Genomic DNA, 19425 nt, shown 5'->3' on the forward strand with positions numbered 1-19425 from the left:
ATCGAATCTTATTTGGGGTGAGAAAGAATATTAGAATTTATCTTACCTTTCGATATTCCCTCAGAGCAACGGCAGGATGGACATGTCCAGCAAAGGTCTCGTTATCAGTGAATACTATGAAGACATCGGCAGCTGTATTTGTGTTTTGAGCCCAGATCATTGGAAGAGAGCAATCAGTTCCACCTGCTGGGATCTAACTCGGAAAAAAAACATGGATAAGAATACAAGAAAATGCCCTCATTTCTGTACTGACATGTCTGAAATAATTAAATACTTAAAAATACTATTTTATAGGTTATTTTGTTTAGACCCAATATATAGGCTTTCCCAAGGCTTGTAAATATATTTCTGATTCTGTGTTCATGAGAAAGTTGAGATGAAACAATTTGTTCTCACAAATTTATTAATATCAGGAATGACATCAATAAATTTTTATATAATACATGTTAAATAAACTTAATAAAACAGTTTCTTACCTGGCTCATAGCCATTAAAACCTGTTGTAAGGTCATATCTGTAGTCACTGGACATGGTACCATTTCATCTGAAAAAGCAACTATATGAGAATCTTTTTCTGTTCGTGTGACAACCTGAAAAATTCAATGGTAGTAATTTTCAGTAGATTTGGGGGAAACAAATACAGTATCTTGAAGTTCATCTTTAAAAGAAAATACCCTATGATGCTTACTTTTATTTCTAAACTTATATTACTGTGTTTGGAAACTATATAGTAACAGTGGTATAACTTTCAAAGTACTTTCACAAACTCTTATAAGGAAACTGGTTTTCACAACAATCCTTTGAAGCAAATAGAGTATATATTATTCTTCTCGTTTTATTAAATAAGGAATAAACCCACAGAAGAGAAGCCAAGAAGCTCGCCTATGGTTCATATACTTGTTATTCAGTGACAGAGTCAGGCTAGAACAAGTCTTCTGTTATTATTAGTTCCTGATCTTTTAACGTCTATATTCATTAATAATTTCTCTAAGCATTATCTATTTCCTTAAAAATACTGGTAATATTAATCTGTTGTTGTAAAATTAAAATTTCTACTCTGACTTTTCTTTAGACATGCTTTTTCAATATACCTACAATATTGTATATACCTAAGTATAAAAATACATACAAGTATACCCAAGTATATATATAATATTAAAGCTTTGCTTAAAACAAGCAAAAACATAATTCTTGATCATATTCAACTTTATAGTTTTGTCCCAGGGTAAACATTTTTAGGGTGGCAAAATCCTAAATTGTCTTAGGTGTTCTCACCATGCACATTGCTGCGGCTACTGTGCTAGCGTTGAGTACACTACCCAAAACTCTTTGGTTCATAGAAGCACTGACATCAATTGCCAGTAAGAAACGCTTTCCAGCTGGCTCAACTGTCTAAAGAGAAAACAAAACCAAACAATCATTAAAAGCAATCAAAGAAATGATAAGTATATTAAATTTCTAACGAATCATATTTACTTAATTTTCATTCAAAAGACTAAGATAAAAGGCCTGATATTTGATTTACCAATTGACAATTACAAATGCTTAGCTTTTACTAGAGGTAAAACAAAGGAAATAATACGGCCTATTTAGTAATTTAAAGAAGTTATCATCGTCATTTTTTTAAAATCTTTCCACATGAAGTAAACTGGGAATTTCTAGCAAGAAAGTTTTTTGTGGTAAAATACAAATAACATAAAATTTACCATTCCTAAAAAAATTACTTCCTATCAAGACAGAAGAGATCTACTACTGATTAACGGAAAAACAGAGGACAGAGGACCAAGTCACAGGGCTCCAGAGGAATGCAAAGTTTTTAATTTGGTACCTTAAAACTTATCAAAATGATCTTAGGATAACTGGTTGTTGTCCAAAGGTAGAGAGAAGTACTTTATTCATAAGCTTACAATGTTAATTATATATTCATTTTCACATGAACTAAGAAAAAAACAAATGAATAATCAAAAATGGTTAAACTACTAATATCATCTTTAAAATGTGATATTAAATCCTAACTGGGTCTTTTGTTTTAAAATGAAAATCAAACCATTACCTTAAATGTTTTGTAAAAAGCGGCATCCAAAGCTTGCAAAATTTCTTCATCAGGGCGCCACTTCAGTTTTCCTCTGAGCCCATGACCTGTTTTGTAAGTTTCTAATGCAATTAAAACATGAAATGGATGTATACGAGCCTAGAAACACAACCAAGACAGAAAGCAAATGTCAAATTCAAGTGAAAAACAGTAACTATTTCTTTTAGATTTTTGTTATTATGGCTAATATATCTATTTCATAAAGAAAAGAGAAAAATGAGGACATATTAATCTTAGATTTAAGAGTCAGTGCAACTTGGTCTCTGAATACCTAAAAAATGTGCCAACCGCATTTCCAAAATTTAGGAGCCAACTTTTTCAATTAGTAATATTTAACAAAGGTAATGCTTACCTTTTTTAACAGTTTTTCATTACACAGCTTTTCACATACTAAAGACACTTCTGAGTTTCCTGGTTCAAGCACTGAATTAGCAGTCATCTTTCCAAGATTCCTTAGTAATGCTGTAAGAGGCATTTCTTGTAACAAAGCCTTCCACACCTATTGCAATAACACAGGTAGAAATATAAGGAATTAAGGGTAAAAGTATAACATTGTTGTATCAATTAATAACATAGACTAAGTATTTCTTTTGGGGTTCAGAGCACGTTCTAAATAAAAATTGGTGTGAACTGGTCAAAGGCTCATCAAATAAAATAACTTGCTCTTTACTAGGGTAAGAAAGTGACGTATATTTTGTAAAGGAATTGCATATAAGAATTTTATTTATTTATTTTAATTAGTGAGGCAAATTAACCAGCACATTTTCTGGAGTGAAACTAATATTTATAAAATGCCAACTACATCTGGGCATTGTGTTACGTGTTTTAAATAAACGTTAATTTTAAGATATATTTAAATTACTTTTTTTAGGAAATCCCCTGGCAGTCCAGTGGTTAGGACTCAGTACTTTCACTGCTGGGGCTCAGGTTCAATCACTGGTTGGGGAGCTAAGACCCTGCAAACTGTGTGGTGGGGCAAAAAAAAAAAAATTTTTTTTTAAGTATTAATTTTTTTAAGTATTATTTTTTAAAAGCATTACTCACAATTTATCCTTTTAATACACAGCGTAAGTTCCTCGTGTTTAATCACATGCTTTAACATATTATAATTTGCTTACCTCTTTAGACTTCAAGTGATTTGTTAGGAGATGCTCCCTAACCAGTCTGTGCTCTTCTATCAGATGAATGACTTCCAGTTCATCTTTTGTGCGCTTCACTTTCTCTACAGCCTCCAGATACTTTAATAATTTCTCAGTCTCCACAGAAAGTGCTTTTTCTTTATACATTTCATGGACCTCTTTCCAACCCTTTGTAATATATTTGGTAACAATAGCAAGTCCTTTAACAAAATAAAGAATTAAAAAGGCATGTAGGATTATAAGGTAAAGAACAGGACATGTTATGGAGAACGCATTATGTGAAAGGCACATCTAGATACACGGGAGTTTAAACCGACATGCTACTTTCTATGATATTACAAACACATTTAAGCCAATGGAGTCTGCTAATTTTGCCTATTCCCTCATAACTGCTTCAACATGAGACTTTGGAGGAAAAGCTCCAATATCCTAAGTCATTTCGTTACGGAGCTTTTATTTATTTTTTTGAAGCACTAGCATTAGAACCTTTGGTACACAGTGCCTATCTCAGGTCCACAATCTCAGAACTCACAAAAGTACAGATCTACCTCAATTAATCTCATATTCACTTGCCCCTTTAGCTGCTAAATAAATATGCATTTATAAATTGTAGAGATAAGTGGAAGTAGACAGGTAGGTAGGTAATTTGTGATTTTTTTTTTAATATCTGAGAAAGTATTACAGGCCAAATTTTTTAAAAAGGGAAAATAATGTGTTCATTTCTTCTACAATTCCTTTCAATAGCTGAAAGAGCTTTCAGTTGGGGGGCGGTGAGGAAACCTGGGTTCTAGCTTACATGTTGTCAATAAATGGCTGTGTGATCTTTCTAGGCCTTAGTTTCCACTTCTGTAAAAGGGGGGGAGGGGACAGACTGAATTATTAAATTCCAGGGTCTATGGGGGAATGGTAGGTAAAGTAAATAAATGAACGAGGCCACTGACAGAAGAGAGAGTGGTTAGCACTGTGGTGAACTAAAGAGAGAATGCCCTGACAAATGTTTTAGTGAAATATTGGCTCACTGCTGCCAAAAAACCGTGTTTTCAAAAGAAGGTACGATACGGATTTTTATGTGATGTTGCGAAAGAGTTCATTTTTTTCTAAAATATGGTGCAGGCCAAATAAAATACATCTCTAAGGCAGATTGAACCTATGTGCTATTTCTGAACTCTAATTTAAATAACTTGATCAAAAGTTAGTACTAACATGCAGGAACTTCTAAATTATCGTGACTCTTGCTATCTTACAGATCTTAGTACAAAATATTACATTGCCTTAAATGAGTTAATGTTTCATGTGAGCATGTTTTCTATTCTTTCCAACGAAAATAAAACTTTCGGGGCTTCCCTGGTGGCGCAGTGGTTACAAATCTGCCTGCCAACACAGGGGACACGGGATTGAGCCCTGGTCCGGGAAGATCCCACATGCCGCGGAGCAACTAAGCCCATGTGCCACAACTGCTGAGGCTGTGCTTTCTAAAACCTGAGTGCCTAGGGCCCGTGCTCCGCAACAGGAGAAGCCACCACAATGAGAAGCCCGTACACTGCAATGGAGAAGCCCCCGCTCACCACAACTAAAGAAAGACCGTGCGCAGCAACGAAGACCCAACGCAGCCAAAAATAAATTAATTTATTTTTTAAAAAAAAACTTTCAGAAAGTCTGTCTTATTATTATCTTTATCTTCCTCAAGTCCTAGAATTGTGTTGGCCACACAGTAGGTACACAATAAACACGTGATTAGTTGAATCACATGTTGAATTGTTTTATCTGTTTAAATACACATTTCAGTTACTTACTTGGTAACTTAAGAGTTTGTTTCCAAACACTAGGCTCTGAGAAGCCTAAAGATCTTCTACACCTAAACATATTGCTATTATTACAAGGTTTCAAGTATGAGTTCTGCCCTCAAAAATCTAGAATTGAAGAATCCTATGTGTGGGACTAAGTTTAGGGAATATCTACTAATTTCTCAATTTATAGACCAAGAATTCAAAACTAGAATAACTATTTGCACAAATTCAGAAACTAATTTTTCCAATTTGAACTAGCACTTAGGCCCACACCACCACATAGTGTCTCAACAGACAAATAAAGCTGGATGCCTACAGCCTCCTCAAACTGGAGCAAAAATTTAAAGAAATTTTTAAAGTTAAAAAAATTAAGCCATGAATATGTTAGGGAAAAAAAACACAGGTAAGTATTTTTATGACTTTAGGTTGGAAATAGCCTTTCTAAACCTAACATAAAATAAAAACGTACTAACAAAGGCAGATAAGTTTGATTACACGAAAATTCCAAACTTCACTGTGCCAGAAACCCCCTCCATCAAAAAACGAAAAGACAAAGAAAAAAAATGGGGGAAAAGTGCATACAATGCATATAATAATAAATTATTAATTCCTATACTTGGTATTCCAACTTCTGAAACAATGCCCATCTACAGTAGGTGCTCAATAAATATTTGTTGAATGAATGGTGACTATAATTATTGCTATTTTTATAATATTAAAAATAGCAACTTGATAGGTTAAAAAAAAAGATACAATATAATCCATGAAAAATATAAATAATCAATAAGCACATGAAAAGTTGACCTTTCGCCCAAATACATAAATTCAAATAACAAGATAAAATTTTTTACCTATCATTGGCAAAGATTAAAAAACACTGGTAAAGAGTCAGTGTTCAAACGTGTGGAAAGGGGCCACTTTCACATACTCTTTGTGGATTTAAGCATTACAGAAATTATAGAAACATTTATATTAACCAAGTTTTTTCACTGTAGTATTTTTTTAATAGTATAAAAAAACCAGAAGCTACTTAACTGTTATCAGTAAAAGACTAGCTACATAAATTATATTCATATAATGGCACACATGCAATTATTTCTACTGACCTGAAAAAAATCAATATACTTTTAACTGAAATAAAGAAGGTATATAAAATTTAAAAAAATAAAACATATTTAGGAAAAATCGGGAGTAATATACAACCTATGTATGGTGATTTCTTTTGAAGGGCAGGACTACTTTCTGCATTATATTTTTTTGTATTATCCAGCTACTTTAAAACAAGCATGTAGGGAATTCCCTGGCAGTCCCGTGGTAGGATTCGTGCTTTCACTGCCGAGGGCGCAGGTTCAATCCCAGGTCAGGGAACTAAGATGCCACAAGCTGCGTGTGGAATGAATGAATGCATGAATGAATGAATAAGTAAATAAAACAAGCATGCAATTTCTAATAAAAAATCAAAATATAAACGTGTTTATATCCATAAATGTTTGCAGTAATTTACTGCTCAAACTTCATTTGAAAAAGTCCATTTGTAATTAAAAAAAACAAGGGATAAATTAAGAATTACTGAGGAGATACTATGTATGAAGGTATCATTACACAAGCTATGTGGGAGGGAGGGGAGAGAACCGACACTGCCCTTTACTCCGTGCCAGGAACTGTGGAAGTATTGTAATACACACTATCACATTTAGTCACCATAATTTTAAGAGTTATTCCTTTTCTACCTTTTTTAATAGATGAAGATACAGAAACTCGGAAAGGTTAAGTTACTTGGTGTAAGGACACAAAGTAATAAGTAGAACTGAAATTTGAACCCATCTGAGGGGCTGTCTTTTCAAGTTTCACTTCTGCTGTAAAAAAAAAAAATGTCAAATTTGGACATGTTCATTTTGTGAAAGTTCACACTTAAAATTATTCCCGTGCAAAAGTTTTTCTTATTTCCCTTCTAAGAAGGACTAAAGAGTCATTGTAGACCCAACTAACTTTTCAAAAGTCTCTTCCCATAGACATAGAAAAACTGCCCCAAGTCACCATGACCCCTGGCTGACCGCGTGGAGACAACTACCATCCTGACTCGTTAAGTTCAGCACTACTTTGGGTGGCCTTTAGGTTCCACGGAACATATGTCCTAGGAAGACAGGGAGGGAGAAAAGGCGCTAAAGCAGTACAGCCTGGCTATCTGCCATCTATTGGCTAGGAGCCGTTTTGATTCCTACAACTTTAATCATATCCATGCTGCTTTCATAGTCCATAATCAAGGGGGTGAGCATTCTAGTTAGCATGGTGACATTTTAAGATTTAGAATATCAAGCTGCAAATCTGTCATTTGATTCTTGATCATTAATGTCTAGGTGTTTAATTCCAGGTTGGCATTAAACATACATGAATTAATCAATGTGTTCTGAGAATTAAAGGCTATTTCTAGAAAATATTACACAACTTTCTTATGTCAAATATAAATTTGCTATTTGTTGGATATCGGCACCTCACCCCCCGCATGAAGATCTTACGCTTACCTTCACTGGAAGGTTTAAGATGCGACAATCTTAACAGATCTTTGTGAGACCAGCCATTTCTTTGTTTATATTTTGTGACGGCCAGGGCAAGGGCCATGCCACCTTTTTCATTGTACCAGTCTGCTATGGCCTTCCGGAGGGCGCGACCCCACATGCCACATTTCATGCTTTCCTTTAGATCTTTCTTAAATTGTATAAAAGTAAAGAGATGTGTAGGAATGCGACAAACTTCAGAAACAGCTTTGAAAGCGGCTTGTTTTGTGCTTATGTCAGAACACTGGGAACAAATGGCGAGGGCAAAGAGCATAGGCTCCTGCTTTGCAGTTCTGCCTTCTTGACTAAATGACTTTATTTCCTGTATCACTTCACATCCTCTGCCATCTTCAATCAATCTAATTAAAGCTTCAGCATTCTCCAGGCCCAACTTCTGTTCTTTGATAGAGTAAGTCCCACCTTCAGAACCAAAACACAAGAACCGCTGCAGCCGATTCATATCAGTGACTTGCCACACATATCCGTCTTCAGAATTGGCTATCTGCTTCTCATTCAGCGGCTGCATTTGGTTTACCAATTCCTCCATTTTTTTGTCTTCTAGGAAACTGTCAAAAAGCAAAATGTTATTTTAGCTAGAAACAAGAAAATTCTAAAAAGGAAAATTATTTATTAATCTATGCTTATTGAAATCTGCCATGAAATTTTTTAATTTAAAAATATTTCTTAAGCTCAGTAACGGGTGGTATAACGATCAGAAGCAGAAGCTAAGAAGTCGCATTTTTGAGGTATAGCTTGTTGCTTCAGAGACTGAGCAGGCAGTTCAGCATGGAGTCTACAGGACCAGATGGAGGAGAATACAAGGGGCGGCAATAGTCACTGATATAGACAGGGGGCTGACACTCCCTTTACTTCCTGAATAACAGTGTAGACATTTTTGATTGTGTATCCAACATCTGTTCCTCCCTTCCCCCTTGTCTTATCCTCTTTCCGGTAGGAATGCCCTTCAGGGGACATTTCCCAGCCCCAAGGGATGAATCTTGATTGCTCTAAGCCAGTGTTCTCAAACTCTGCATGCATCAAAATTACTTGAAGTGCTAGTTAAAACACAAGATGATGGGTTCCACCCTCCCCCACACCCGCCCCCAGCCCGCCCCGAAGTTTCTTTCATAGTTCAGTATGTCTGGTTGAGGCCTAAGCATTCATACTTATCACAAGTCCCCAGGTGATGCTCTCATTCCTCTTGCCCTGTGACTGGTACAGGTATTGGGCAAGTATCACAACTCCCACCAGTGAGACATAATAAGTCTGCTGGTTATACTTATGAGGTTTTCCTCCTTCTTAAAAAGGGGCTTGGGCTCTTAAAAAGGAATGGTCCCCTTTCTGCCTTGTTATACTCATCTGCACATGATGCCTGAAGTGGTGTCAACTATCTTGAGCCATGGGGGGTGCCACTTTAAGAAGACAAACTAATTTATAAGGATGGAAGCATCAGAAAGAAAAAAAAAAAAAAAGAAGGAATCTGGGTCATTGATATCATCAAGTTACCTGTAACTGCCCTACTTAGAAATGTCCTAATATATCATAAGCATATCCTTATTGTTTAAGCCATTGGTAAGTTTTCTGTTACCTGTAGCTGAGAGCATGTTAACTGATTAACATCCTGTATCAACCGTGCTCATTTATAGTTTACTTCATCTGTGACTACCCACATTTTCCTCCTTGCATTATCTCTGAAGCTACTAGAACTAGCTGTCTGGCAGCAATATCCCTTTTTCTCCTCCAAAGGGAGTAACCACAATCATCCACTACTTTATCGGTCCACCGCTTCTCTCACTATAGGACAGCTGTTGATCTTCAGGTTTCCTGCCTGGGCCACTACAGTGCACTGGGCTTCTCCCCATGGCAAACAACCAACAAAAAATCCTCAACCAGCATTTACTGCATACTGTGTGTAAGGCGTGAAGGAGATTTCTGTTCCATTAAAAAGATTTTTAAAACTTTTTTTCCTGCCCTCAGGGAAATCACAGTCTATTTGATGAGGTAGAAATTTATACATAATACAAAGCAAACTGTAATCAAGTGCTTTAACAGAAAAGTGCATGAGCAGAGGAAGATAAAATAATGCTGTCTCAATAATCCAGGAAGACTGAAAAACTGGCATATAAAGTTTGGGGAGCACATTCCAGGAAGGGGTATATGAAATCTTGCTCTGTGTCTTTAAATTTTAGAAAAGGAACTAAATATACCGCGAAGAAATGTTGACAGGTAAGGTAGTAGCTTAAAGAGGAACACAGGTAAAAGATATTTTGTTTTGAAGATGATACAAGCTTGAGCATGTTTATATACTGTGGGGAAGGCTAAAGACAGAATCCTGGTGAGTATTAACAAGTAAAAAATAGCTAAGGAGAAAAGGGCCCTTTAAAGAAGAAAGGGAAGGAGAGGCACATAGACTTAAAATCAGGAGAGAGTGGTATCGCAGACCACAAGGAAGAGAATTTCACGGAGTGAATGGCTGGTAATGTCAAATGCTCAGCAATCAAGTAAGGCTGAAGTTGGCAACAGGAATGCCGAGGAAAGGCAATCGCAGTCGGGCGCTGCGAGAAATAGCTTGATTCTAGTGAGGTCAGGAGGGCATGCAGCGATGAAGAGACTTCACAGGTAGACTACTCTCGCACAGAAGCAACGTTCTAAAGGGAAGGTAAGAGAGAAGGCAGGAGCTAGAGGAAAAATCTTTTTACCTTTTCAGATGAGAGGACACTGAGGTTGAGGTTCAAACTTCAATTTGGAGAGGTGAAGACAGCAGAGAAAGGGCGTAAGTGAGGGAATGAGATCCCTGAAAGAAGCTTCAGAGCATCCAGGCTGAGACTAGCCCTTGACAGCAGAAGAGGTGTCTCCTCCACTAAGGGTGAAGGTTATGGGTAATGATCCGTTTGAGGGAGTCAATGCAGGGAAATTGGGTGAGTTAGGGAGCAATGACAGACTGGGTCTCAGAGGGGGGAACACACAATGGTGCAGAGATAAGTGCTGGGAAGAAAGCCTCACATTGTGAATGTGACTAAGGGGGACAGTGATTTGAATTGTGCTGGAAACAGCAGTGTCAATATTCCAAATAAAGCGCTGACATAAAGTAGTTTATGTCAGCGCAGGCCTAGGCTTCAGGTGGTGTCAGAGACGAAATGATCATATTACATTAGTCATTATGGACTGATTTATAGTGACTGAGTACAGCACAGGCTGAAACTCCTGGTGCAGTGGATGTTGCTTTTTCTATGTATTTGTACCCCCTTTTCAATATGGCATTTACCTCTGCCTTTCAATCCAAAAAGGCTAAGAGCCTTCTCAAAGATTGATAACATTTATTGCTAATTCCAGTAGAAATTTTTTGACATTGCTGGCCTCTCCTTTAGATTTAACAAAACACACTCTTTCTGGTGTTACTTCAACCTGGCTATTCCTGCTTATCAGTCATATTTGTTAAATGAATAATTTGTAACCTTTAAAAATTGTATTAAAAAAAAAAAGAAGAATATCTGATTTTTGTCCATGGTTCTCACAGGGCTTCACATACCACTTTGGGTTTATATCTGAAAAAAACAAAAACACTAACTCAAAAAGATACATGCACCCAATGTTCATAGCAGCGTTACTTACAATTGCCAAGGTATGGAAGCAACCTTAGTGCCCATCAACAGATGAATGAATAAATAAGATGTGGTATATGCATACACAATGGAATACTACTCAGCTATAAAAAACAACGAAATTTTGCCATTTGCAGCAACATGGATAGACTTGGAGGGCATTATGCTAAGTGAAATAAGTCAGACAGAGAAAGACAAATACTGTATGGTATCACATGCAGAATCTAAAAAATACAACAAACTGGTGAATAAAACAAAAAAGAAGCGGACTCACAGATACAGAGAACAAACTAGTGGTTACAGTGGGGAGAAGGAAGAGGGAAGGGGAAATATAGGGGTAGAGGCTTAAAAAAAAGGGTTATTATGGGACTATATGAAATCATATGTGTGAAACTTCTGAAAACTGTAAAGCACTATAGAATTTAAAGAATCTTTTATTCAATTTATAAAGAGTTAATAAAAAAAAAACTTGAAATATCCTGATTGATGGGAGTATCTTTGTTATGCTAATGAGGTGACTCATCCTGGGTCTTTGGATCGCTTCCAGTTGGGGGTCACCATAAAGACCAATCATCTGATTAGAAGGTTGGAACTTTAGGCCAGATCAACCTCCCAAGAGGGAAGGAAGGCAGGTGACTTACCTCAACCACAGGGTCAATGAATTAATCAATCATGCCTAGTCATGAAACCCCACATACAAACTCTGGACAACAAAGTACAGCGGAGGGACTTCCCTGGTGGTCCAGTGGTAAAGAATCCACCTTGCAATGTAAGGGACATGGGTTTGATCCCTGGTCAGGGAACTAAGCTCCCTTATGCCGTGGGGCAACTAAGCCTGCGCGCCACAACTACTGAGCCTGAGTGCCGCAAACTACAGAGCCCACTCGCTCTGGAACCTGCACGCCACAAGTAGAGAGAGAAAACCCGCATGCCACAACTAGAGAGGTCTGAGCGCCACAATGAAGAGCCCACGCGCCCCAACGAAAGATCCCGCGTGCCTCAATGAGGATCCCACACGCCGCAACTAAGACCCGATGCAGCCAAAAATAAATAAAATAAAATAAATAATAAATAAATCTTAAAAAAAAAAAAAAGTTCAGGAGAGACTCCCAGTTGGTGAACACTGATGTGCTGGGACTGTGATGTGCCAGGATTCTACAAACAGAAGGAATCCCTCTACTGCCTCCAGATTTTGGCCTGAGCGGGTCTTCCATTTGGCTGTGCCTGAGTTGCATCCTTTATAATAAAACTGTAATCATAAGGATGGTGCTTTTAGGGAGTTGAGTCATTCTAGTGAATTACTGACCCTGAGCACATTGTGGGAAGCCTAGCTGAGTGGACTGGGACCTTATTTGAAGCTGTTGTCTGAAGTAAGGGCAATCTGTTTGGGATCCTGCCCTTTCACTTGGGGGATCTGATGCTAACTCTGGAACTGAACTGAGTTGATCTCAAAATACAGACACCAAAGCTGTAAGTGACAAAAGAAAAAAAACGATAGACTGGACTTCATCAGAATTTAAAACTGTGTTCCAAAAGATACCACAAAGCAAGCAAAAAAGACATCCCATGGAATGTGAGAAAATAGTTGCAAATCATACATATGATAAGGAATTTGTGTCTATAATATATAAAGAACTCATAACTAAATAATAAAATGATAAATAACCCAATTAAAAAATAGGCAAAGAACCTATATAGGTATGCCTTCAAAGAAGGTATACAAATGGCCAACAAACACAAAAATGGATGCTGAATATCATTGGTCATCAGGGAAATGCAAATCAAAACTGCAATGAGATACCACTTCACACCTACTAGAATGGCAATAATCAAAATGACAATAATAAGTGTTGGCGAGGATTTGGAGAAATTAGAACCTTCATATACTGCTAGTGGAATGTAAAATGTTGCATCATATGATATCTCTATATTTAACCTTTTGAGGACCTGTTAGATTGTTCTCCAAAGTGGTAAAGGGTTTCTTTAGGGGTGATGAAAATGTTCTGAAATTAGATAGTGGTGACGGTTACACAACTCTGTGAATATACTAAAACCCACTGAATGTGATGTGTGAATTCTATCTCAAAAATCTGTTATTAAAAAAAATTAAAAATTGGCTAGGTGAAATATATTTGGAAAGTTATTTAAACAGATAAGCATTTAAGTGATATTTAACCCTACATTTTTTTATATTTGTCTTTAGAAAGAAATTTGAGATACACACAGACATACATATACAGGACCTTAATTTCTTCCTTCCGCAAATGTTATCATCACCCTTCTCAAAGCTTAAGCTCCAGTGTCAGTGGTTTAGAAGGCAGTTGGGCAGTGAGTGAGGTCAAAGCCTGGTCATCAATTAATCCACTCCTGAATAATCAAGTGTTGTAAATCCAGATTAACAAACAAACAAACAAAAGATAGTTAATTCTTCTTTCAGTTGGCCTGACCTGTTCGGTGCTCTTAAAGCAACAACCCTCCAAGGAAATGTAATACAGCTAAAGTTGTATTAAATGTCTATAAATCAAAATTTTGAGAGGAAATCAAACAGATCACAATATCATTAAAAACACGGCCACACTCTGAAATTGGATGTGGATATTTTATACATTGCCCACTTCTCTTTTCCCTAATTTTGAATGCAAAACCAGTGAATGGCAGTAATACACAGTATGCAATAGCACTAGTTCTTCTTCTTATTCGCTGGAACTAGAACATCTATAGTAACGTTTAACAGTGCTAATAATATATTACTTCTAAGGATTCCTACATTCTTCTTGAATGTACACATCTAAATATCTTTCCCAAGTCTCTTGATCATTTGTCACTTGAAAAGGCTCCCTTTCATCCCAAGAGGTCAAACAAGTTTGCAGCTTATTCCTTTTTAAATGGAGTCAAAGCTGACTTACATCTATGAGAGCAAGACAGTTTGAAAGAAACAATACTGCACACACGGGGGTCACAAATTCAGATAGCTGTATCACTCAGACTGGTAAATGGACATGAGCGAATCAAGTCAAGGGTGATGCAATAAAAAGTGGTGAAGGGGCTTCCCTGGTGGCGCAGTGGTTGAGAGTCTGCCTGCCGATGCAGGGGACACGGGTTCGTGCCCCGGCCCGGGAGGATCCCACACGCCTCGGAGCGGCTGGGCCCGTGAGCCATGGCCGCTGAGCCTGCGCGTCCGGAGCCTGTGCTCTGCAACGGGAGAGGCCACAACAGTGAGAGGCCCGCGTACCGCAAAAAAAAAAAAAAAAAAAAAAGTGGTTAGGAACTGGAGCAGACATGACAGCATGACATCCTGAAGGAATACACCTTTTAGCCAACTGGCTGTCATGTAGTTTGGGCCTCATATTGCCAGATCTTCTCATTTTTCTCAAAAACTCAGAAATCTGGATTTTTAGGTGACCTCTTAGGATTAAATGTTAACAACACAATTAAAGAAATTTGACACCTCCCCATTCTGATTACTTATAGGTTGTTTTAAGGGCTAAACTTTCAGTTTGGTCTTTCTACAATAGGCACCATGTTCAGTTGGGTATCAAATGTTAGTTTTGATGTATTCAATAGTTACTTAGCACCAAAAACATTTTCAAGTTCACAGCAATACTGCAGATTAAGAAAATACGGCAAATTCCTGCAAACAGCTTTGGGCTCTGATGACACTCATTCTAGGCATGGTTCATAAGGAAATAAGGCTAGACTCCTGTGCCACACAGACTTTCCCATTTAAGTATATTTAACAGAACAGATACCTCTCCCGCCCCCCACCAGCTTGAAGACACAGTCTCCCAGGGGCAAACTTCAAGAAAGTTTCCCCCCCCCAAATTTTTTTTTTTAATCTAACCCCTGACATACATTTTGGCTTCTACTCCATAATATAACCACGGTTGTTTTCATATAAAAGTTGTGCCGCTGTTTCTCTCAGTAAAATGTATCATGTTTATTTCGTAGCTTCGCATAGTCCTGCAGGACAAGGTTCCCTCATTCCAGGGCACAGGTCCTCCTGCTTGAGAAGCAAAGAATCCGAGTTTTACCAAGTAAAGCTTTTTTTTTTTTTTTTTTGGAAGCCAAGGGCCCTTCTTGGAAGTCAGAGCTTTAAGGAGTGATGCATAAACACTACTACTCTGAAAGATTTTAGTTTTAACATTACTATTGTGCAAGGGCCTGGTGAATGAGGTTTCGTGATTTACTGAAGACAGCCATTTTTGGTTTAACGCATCTTTTAGTCTTAAGACCATTACAAATATTCTCAGATTAACACACTGCATTTTTCAACCTCATGTGCCTTGGAGGCATCGCGCGCCTTTACACTTGTGTATCAGCCCCACCGACGACAGGACGGATCGTCTCCTGTCCCTCGTCATTCCCTCCAGGACAAATTTCGTCCTCGGTCTTCTCACAAAGATCCTTCTTCCCGAGGCCCAGAGGCCGGGCAACGCCTCTCGGCGCAGCAGCGGCGGGAGGAGGAAAAGGAGGAGGAGGAGGGGGAGGAGGAAAGCGGGCCCCTGGGACGCCGGCCTGCGGGAAGCTCCGCAAGTACAAGCGGGAGCGACCCCCGCTTCGGGAAGGGCCCGGCCCAACAGAGGTGTCGGTCCAGCCACCCAGGACGGCAGGGCACGGAGGCGGGGAGGGAGACTGGTCGGCGCAGCGTCTGCTCCGGCCTCGGCCGCGGGGATGCGGGGTGAGGGCCACGGAGGACCGGCCGGACCCAGGCGCCGCTCAGACCGCACAAAGGGCCCCGGCCAGCCGGCCGCCCGCGGTGTCCTCACCTGTGCCCGGCGGCCGATCCTCCGAAGCCGCCGCGCCACCGGGAGAAGCGCTGCGCCACGCCGCCGAAAGACGACGCGCGTCAGCCTGAGGGGTGGCGCCTGCTCCGACTCCGCCGCCCGGGTCTCCCGGTTCGGCTCCCGGGAACGAGCCCCGCCCCCCTGGGCGTGCCCCGCCCCGCCCCCGCCCCAGACTGGCGAGAGTCCCGGATGTTCCCTCCTCCGGCGCCCCAAATCCCGCCCTTTCTCGGCGGCCCTGGCCCCTCGGAATCGGCTCCGGGTCCTACGCGGCCCAGAAAGAGTTTCGCCGTCTCTTGGGTGGCTAGAGCGTCCTCCCGCGCTCTGTCGCGCTGCAGGTGACGGCGCCCGGAGGCTGTCGGGAAGTAGGCGGGGTGACGTGAGGTTGACGAGACAACGGCGGGTTTGCAGAGCTCAGTGGCCGGAGGCGGCTGGATTTGGGGGGGTGCCGGAGCCGGAGGTGGAGCGGGGCGGCGTGTGGCCGGGGCCATGACGGGCAATGCTGGGGAGTGGTGCCTCATGGAAAGCGACCCCGGGGTCTTCACCGAGCTCATTAAAGGATTCGGTGAGAGCCAAGGGGACCGTCCTGGGCCGGGGGTCACGGGAGGAGGCCTGATCTGGGCACGCAGTGCTTCCCTGCGGCCGCCGCCGCCCAGCGTCTGAAGGGAGGCGACTCTCTAACCGTGGAGTCGGGGAGGGGGAAAGGCAGGGCTCCGGTCCCTCCTTGGCCCCGGCCAGTCGCGTTTCCGTGGTGATGTGAGAGCCACACCGCGAGAGCAGGAGCGTGTCCCCGGAACTCGGCGCTCCAGTACTAGCTTCACTGACCTGAGCCCCCGCCCCGGTACCCACCACCCCCCCTTTACGTACCGGCGCCCCTTTACGCCACGGGGCGCCCCCATTCCGGGCAGGGGTGCCCAGGTACGTGTCTCAGGCCATCGGTGCTACAGGAAAAGTCGGATGCGCCTTGTCGAGGGTGGGGTGTCCAAGGCCCAAGCCGCCCCGGAACCTGACATTCGAGTTATTCGGAGCAGAACCCCTCGAGTGTGTGCCCAGCCCTGCGAACGTCCGCACAGGCTGGCCGCGTGGGACGCACGGACCAGCTCGCTCGTTCTGCTCATTTTGTGGCCTCCGGGGAAGTGTGCTTTCTCCACCTAGTGCTCCAGAGGCCACATGCTTGCCTCGTAATTTCTTTCTGACTCTGTTCCTTATCTCTGGTCCTAAGTAACCAACATATTTGACTTTGTAGCCTTCCCTGTCCCTGCAGCTCTTCTTTGGCTGTAAGTTTATTTTTATCTGTTATTTCTCAAGTATTAATTTTAGCTCTTATGTTAAAACTTGTACTTGAGGTGGAAATTCAACATTGAAATAGATAACTTTGTTGTACGTAGCTGACTGGATATCATGTATTGGGCATATATTGTTTACCTGCTATGTCTGACACATTGGTAGGGTTTGGATATTTTTAATGTGAATAAAGCATGACTGCTGTTCTAAAGAACTGACAAGCAAATTATAATATGGCGTATTAATTGCTACATTAGAGTAGGTACACACAGGTCGTGGAAGAGCACAGGCAGAAGGAAAGGCATAAACAGTAGTGGTGGTAAAGTATATGACTTAGGGAACAGCTGGGAAAGTGACTAAAACATAATGTAACAGACTTCAGGAGTATTTCAATCCGAAGCTGAAAAGATAAACTGAGGCCAGATTGTGTGCCATGTTGTGTAGTATGGATTGCCCTGTAGCCCCTGGGGACTTAACTGTCAAAGATATTTCAAGGCTGAAATGATATTTTTATAATTTAAAAAGATTTACTACTTGTAGTGTGCAGGGTAGATTGGCGTGAAGTAAGAGAAGCTAGAAGCCTCTTAAAATGGTCAGAATTTGAGATGATTGGCTCCACACATAAAGTAGTGATTTGGAGAGGAGGAGGTCGATTCAATAATTTTTGCTATATTTAAATCCACAGGACTGTTAACTGCTGGGATGTAGGGAAAAAGAGGTGACAATGACTCTAGTTTCTAGCTTGGGAGACTGGTGAAGTACAAGTACAAGAGAAGAGTAGACTTGATGGACAAGAAAGTGGGTTCAGCTTTGGACATACACTGAGTTTGAGATGTCTGCAGGTTTTAAGCCATAAACTTTACCTTCAAAACCTGAACTATTATGACATGTTAGAGTTAACCTTAAGAAACGTTGTATCAGGCAAATTTGTTTATTTTAAAATTAGTCCATTCTGTTAAAGCTTTTGCTCCAATTTCATACATGCAGAAAACTTGGAATTGAAAATGATTTAAATAAAAGCATGCGTAAGAGACTGCCATGGAACTGCACCTTCTGTACCTGCACAAATGAAAACTGAAGCTATAGTTATTAGACTGGTTTAATTAGCAGAAGAACTTTGCAAAAAGTTAAATGATGGTAGTTGTATATCACCATCAGATGCTTCAAAGAGACTTTTATTCCAGTCATTTTCTTTTTTCCTCATTCAATTCATGGATTTAAAAAACCTTTGGGGGCTTCCCTGGTGCCGCAGTGGTTGAGAGTCCGCCTGCCGATGCAGGGGACACGGGTTCGTGCCCCGGTCCAGGAAGATCCCACATGCTGCGGAGTGGCTGGACCCGTGAGCCATGGCCGCTGAGCCTGCGCGTCCGGAGCCTGTGCTCTGCAGCAGGAGAGGCCACAACAGTGAGAGGCCCACATACTGCAAAAAAAAAAAAAAAAAAAACCTTTGGAAGTTTATTCTTTCAAAAGTGAAACATCTTATTGTATTATGAATGCTATTGTAGATTTAAGTTTGTTCATTGAAGGGGAAATTATTTGTGAGTTCAGTGAATATATTAAATAAAATTTTTGGTGGAATATAACGTCATGGTAAAACAAAGTTCTTATTAAATTAAGAAACTGATGGAGCAGAACTATACTTTTAATTGATACAATGCATACATAATTCATAAATGCAGCAAAACAAACTAGGATAGTCTACTAATTAAAAATAGAGGCTTTATATTTCTGCTTCCAGCCAAGATAGAGTAACAGGGACTAGATTTACTACAACAAATCAGTGACCTCAGCTTTCCCTTCAAGAAACTAGAAGAAGATGAATAAATTAAACCTAAAGTAAGCAGATAAAAGGAAGTAATAGAGATCAGAGTTGAAATTAGTAAAACAGAAAAGAGAAAAATAGTGGAGAAAGTCAATGAAACCAAAAGCTGGTTTCTCAAAGATCAATAAAATGCATAAACCTGTAGTCAGACTGATCAGAAGAAAGAGAGGAGACAAATGACCAATATCAGGAATAAGAGAGATGACATCACTACAGATTCTACAGATTTTTTTAAAAAATTAAATAGTTATTTTTTGGCTGGATTGGGTCTTCATTGCTGCGTGTGGGCTTTCTCTAGTTGCGGCGAGCGGGGGCTACTCTTTGTTGCAGTGCACAGGCTTCTCATTGCAGTGGCTTCTCTTC

General features: G+C 40.1%; 3 protein-coding genes across 7 annotated transcripts in view; 2 read left to right on the top strand and 1 right to left on the bottom strand.

Moving 5' to 3' along the window:
- The window catches only part of GLRX2 (glutaredoxin 2), an 18104-nt gene extending 17906 nt beyond the window's left edge, over positions 1-198 (top strand). Inside the window, exon 5 of one of the 2 annotated variants that reach the window (XM_082650264.1) lies at positions 65-198. In XM_082650264.1, coding sequence (XP_082506390.1) covers positions 65-111 — 47 coding nt within the window. In that variant the 3' untranslated portion in view covers positions 112-198. The remainder of the gene's footprint in view (positions 1-64) is intronic. The other variant, XM_082650263.1, reaches the window with a different exon arrangement.
- RO60 (Ro60, Y RNA binding protein) overlaps positions 1-16070 on the bottom strand; it is a 20260-nt gene extending 4190 nt beyond the window's left edge. Inside the window, exons 1-9 of one of the 3 annotated variants that reach the window (XM_082650232.1) lie at positions 15942-16069; positions 15028-15178; positions 7541-8139; positions 3211-3431; positions 2445-2591; positions 2054-2191; positions 1276-1392; positions 477-590; positions 47-193 (exon numbers count right to left, since the gene is read on the bottom strand). In XM_082650232.1, the coding sequence (XP_082506358.1) occupies positions 47-193; positions 477-590; positions 1276-1392; positions 2054-2191; positions 2445-2591; positions 3211-3431; positions 7541-8120 (1464 nt within the window). In that variant the 5' untranslated portion in view covers positions 8121-8139; positions 15028-15178; positions 15942-16069. Of the gene's footprint in view, positions 1-46; positions 194-476; positions 591-1275; positions 1393-2053; positions 2192-2444; positions 2592-3210; positions 3432-7540; positions 8140-15027; positions 15179-15941 lie in introns of all 3 variants that reach the window. The other 2 variants (XM_082650233.1, XM_082650231.1) reach the window with 2 other exon arrangements.
- A 252-nt stretch (positions 16071-16322) lies between these two features.
- UCHL5 (ubiquitin C-terminal hydrolase L5) overlaps positions 16323-19425 on the top strand; it is a 49594-nt gene continuing 46491 nt past the window's right edge. For both annotated transcript variants that reach the window (XM_082681842.1, XM_082681843.1), the window contains exon 1: positions 16323-16521. In XM_082681842.1, coding sequence (XP_082537968.1) covers positions 16446-16521 — 76 coding nt within the window. In that variant the 5' untranslated portion in view covers positions 16323-16445. The remainder of the gene's footprint in view (positions 16522-19425) is intronic.

The sequence above is a fragment of the Grampus griseus genome (assembly GCF_964374135.1).
Source record: "Grampus griseus genome assembly, chromosome: 1".
Classification (NCBI taxonomy): domain Eukaryota; kingdom Metazoa; phylum Chordata; class Mammalia; order Artiodactyla; family Delphinidae; genus Grampus; species Grampus griseus.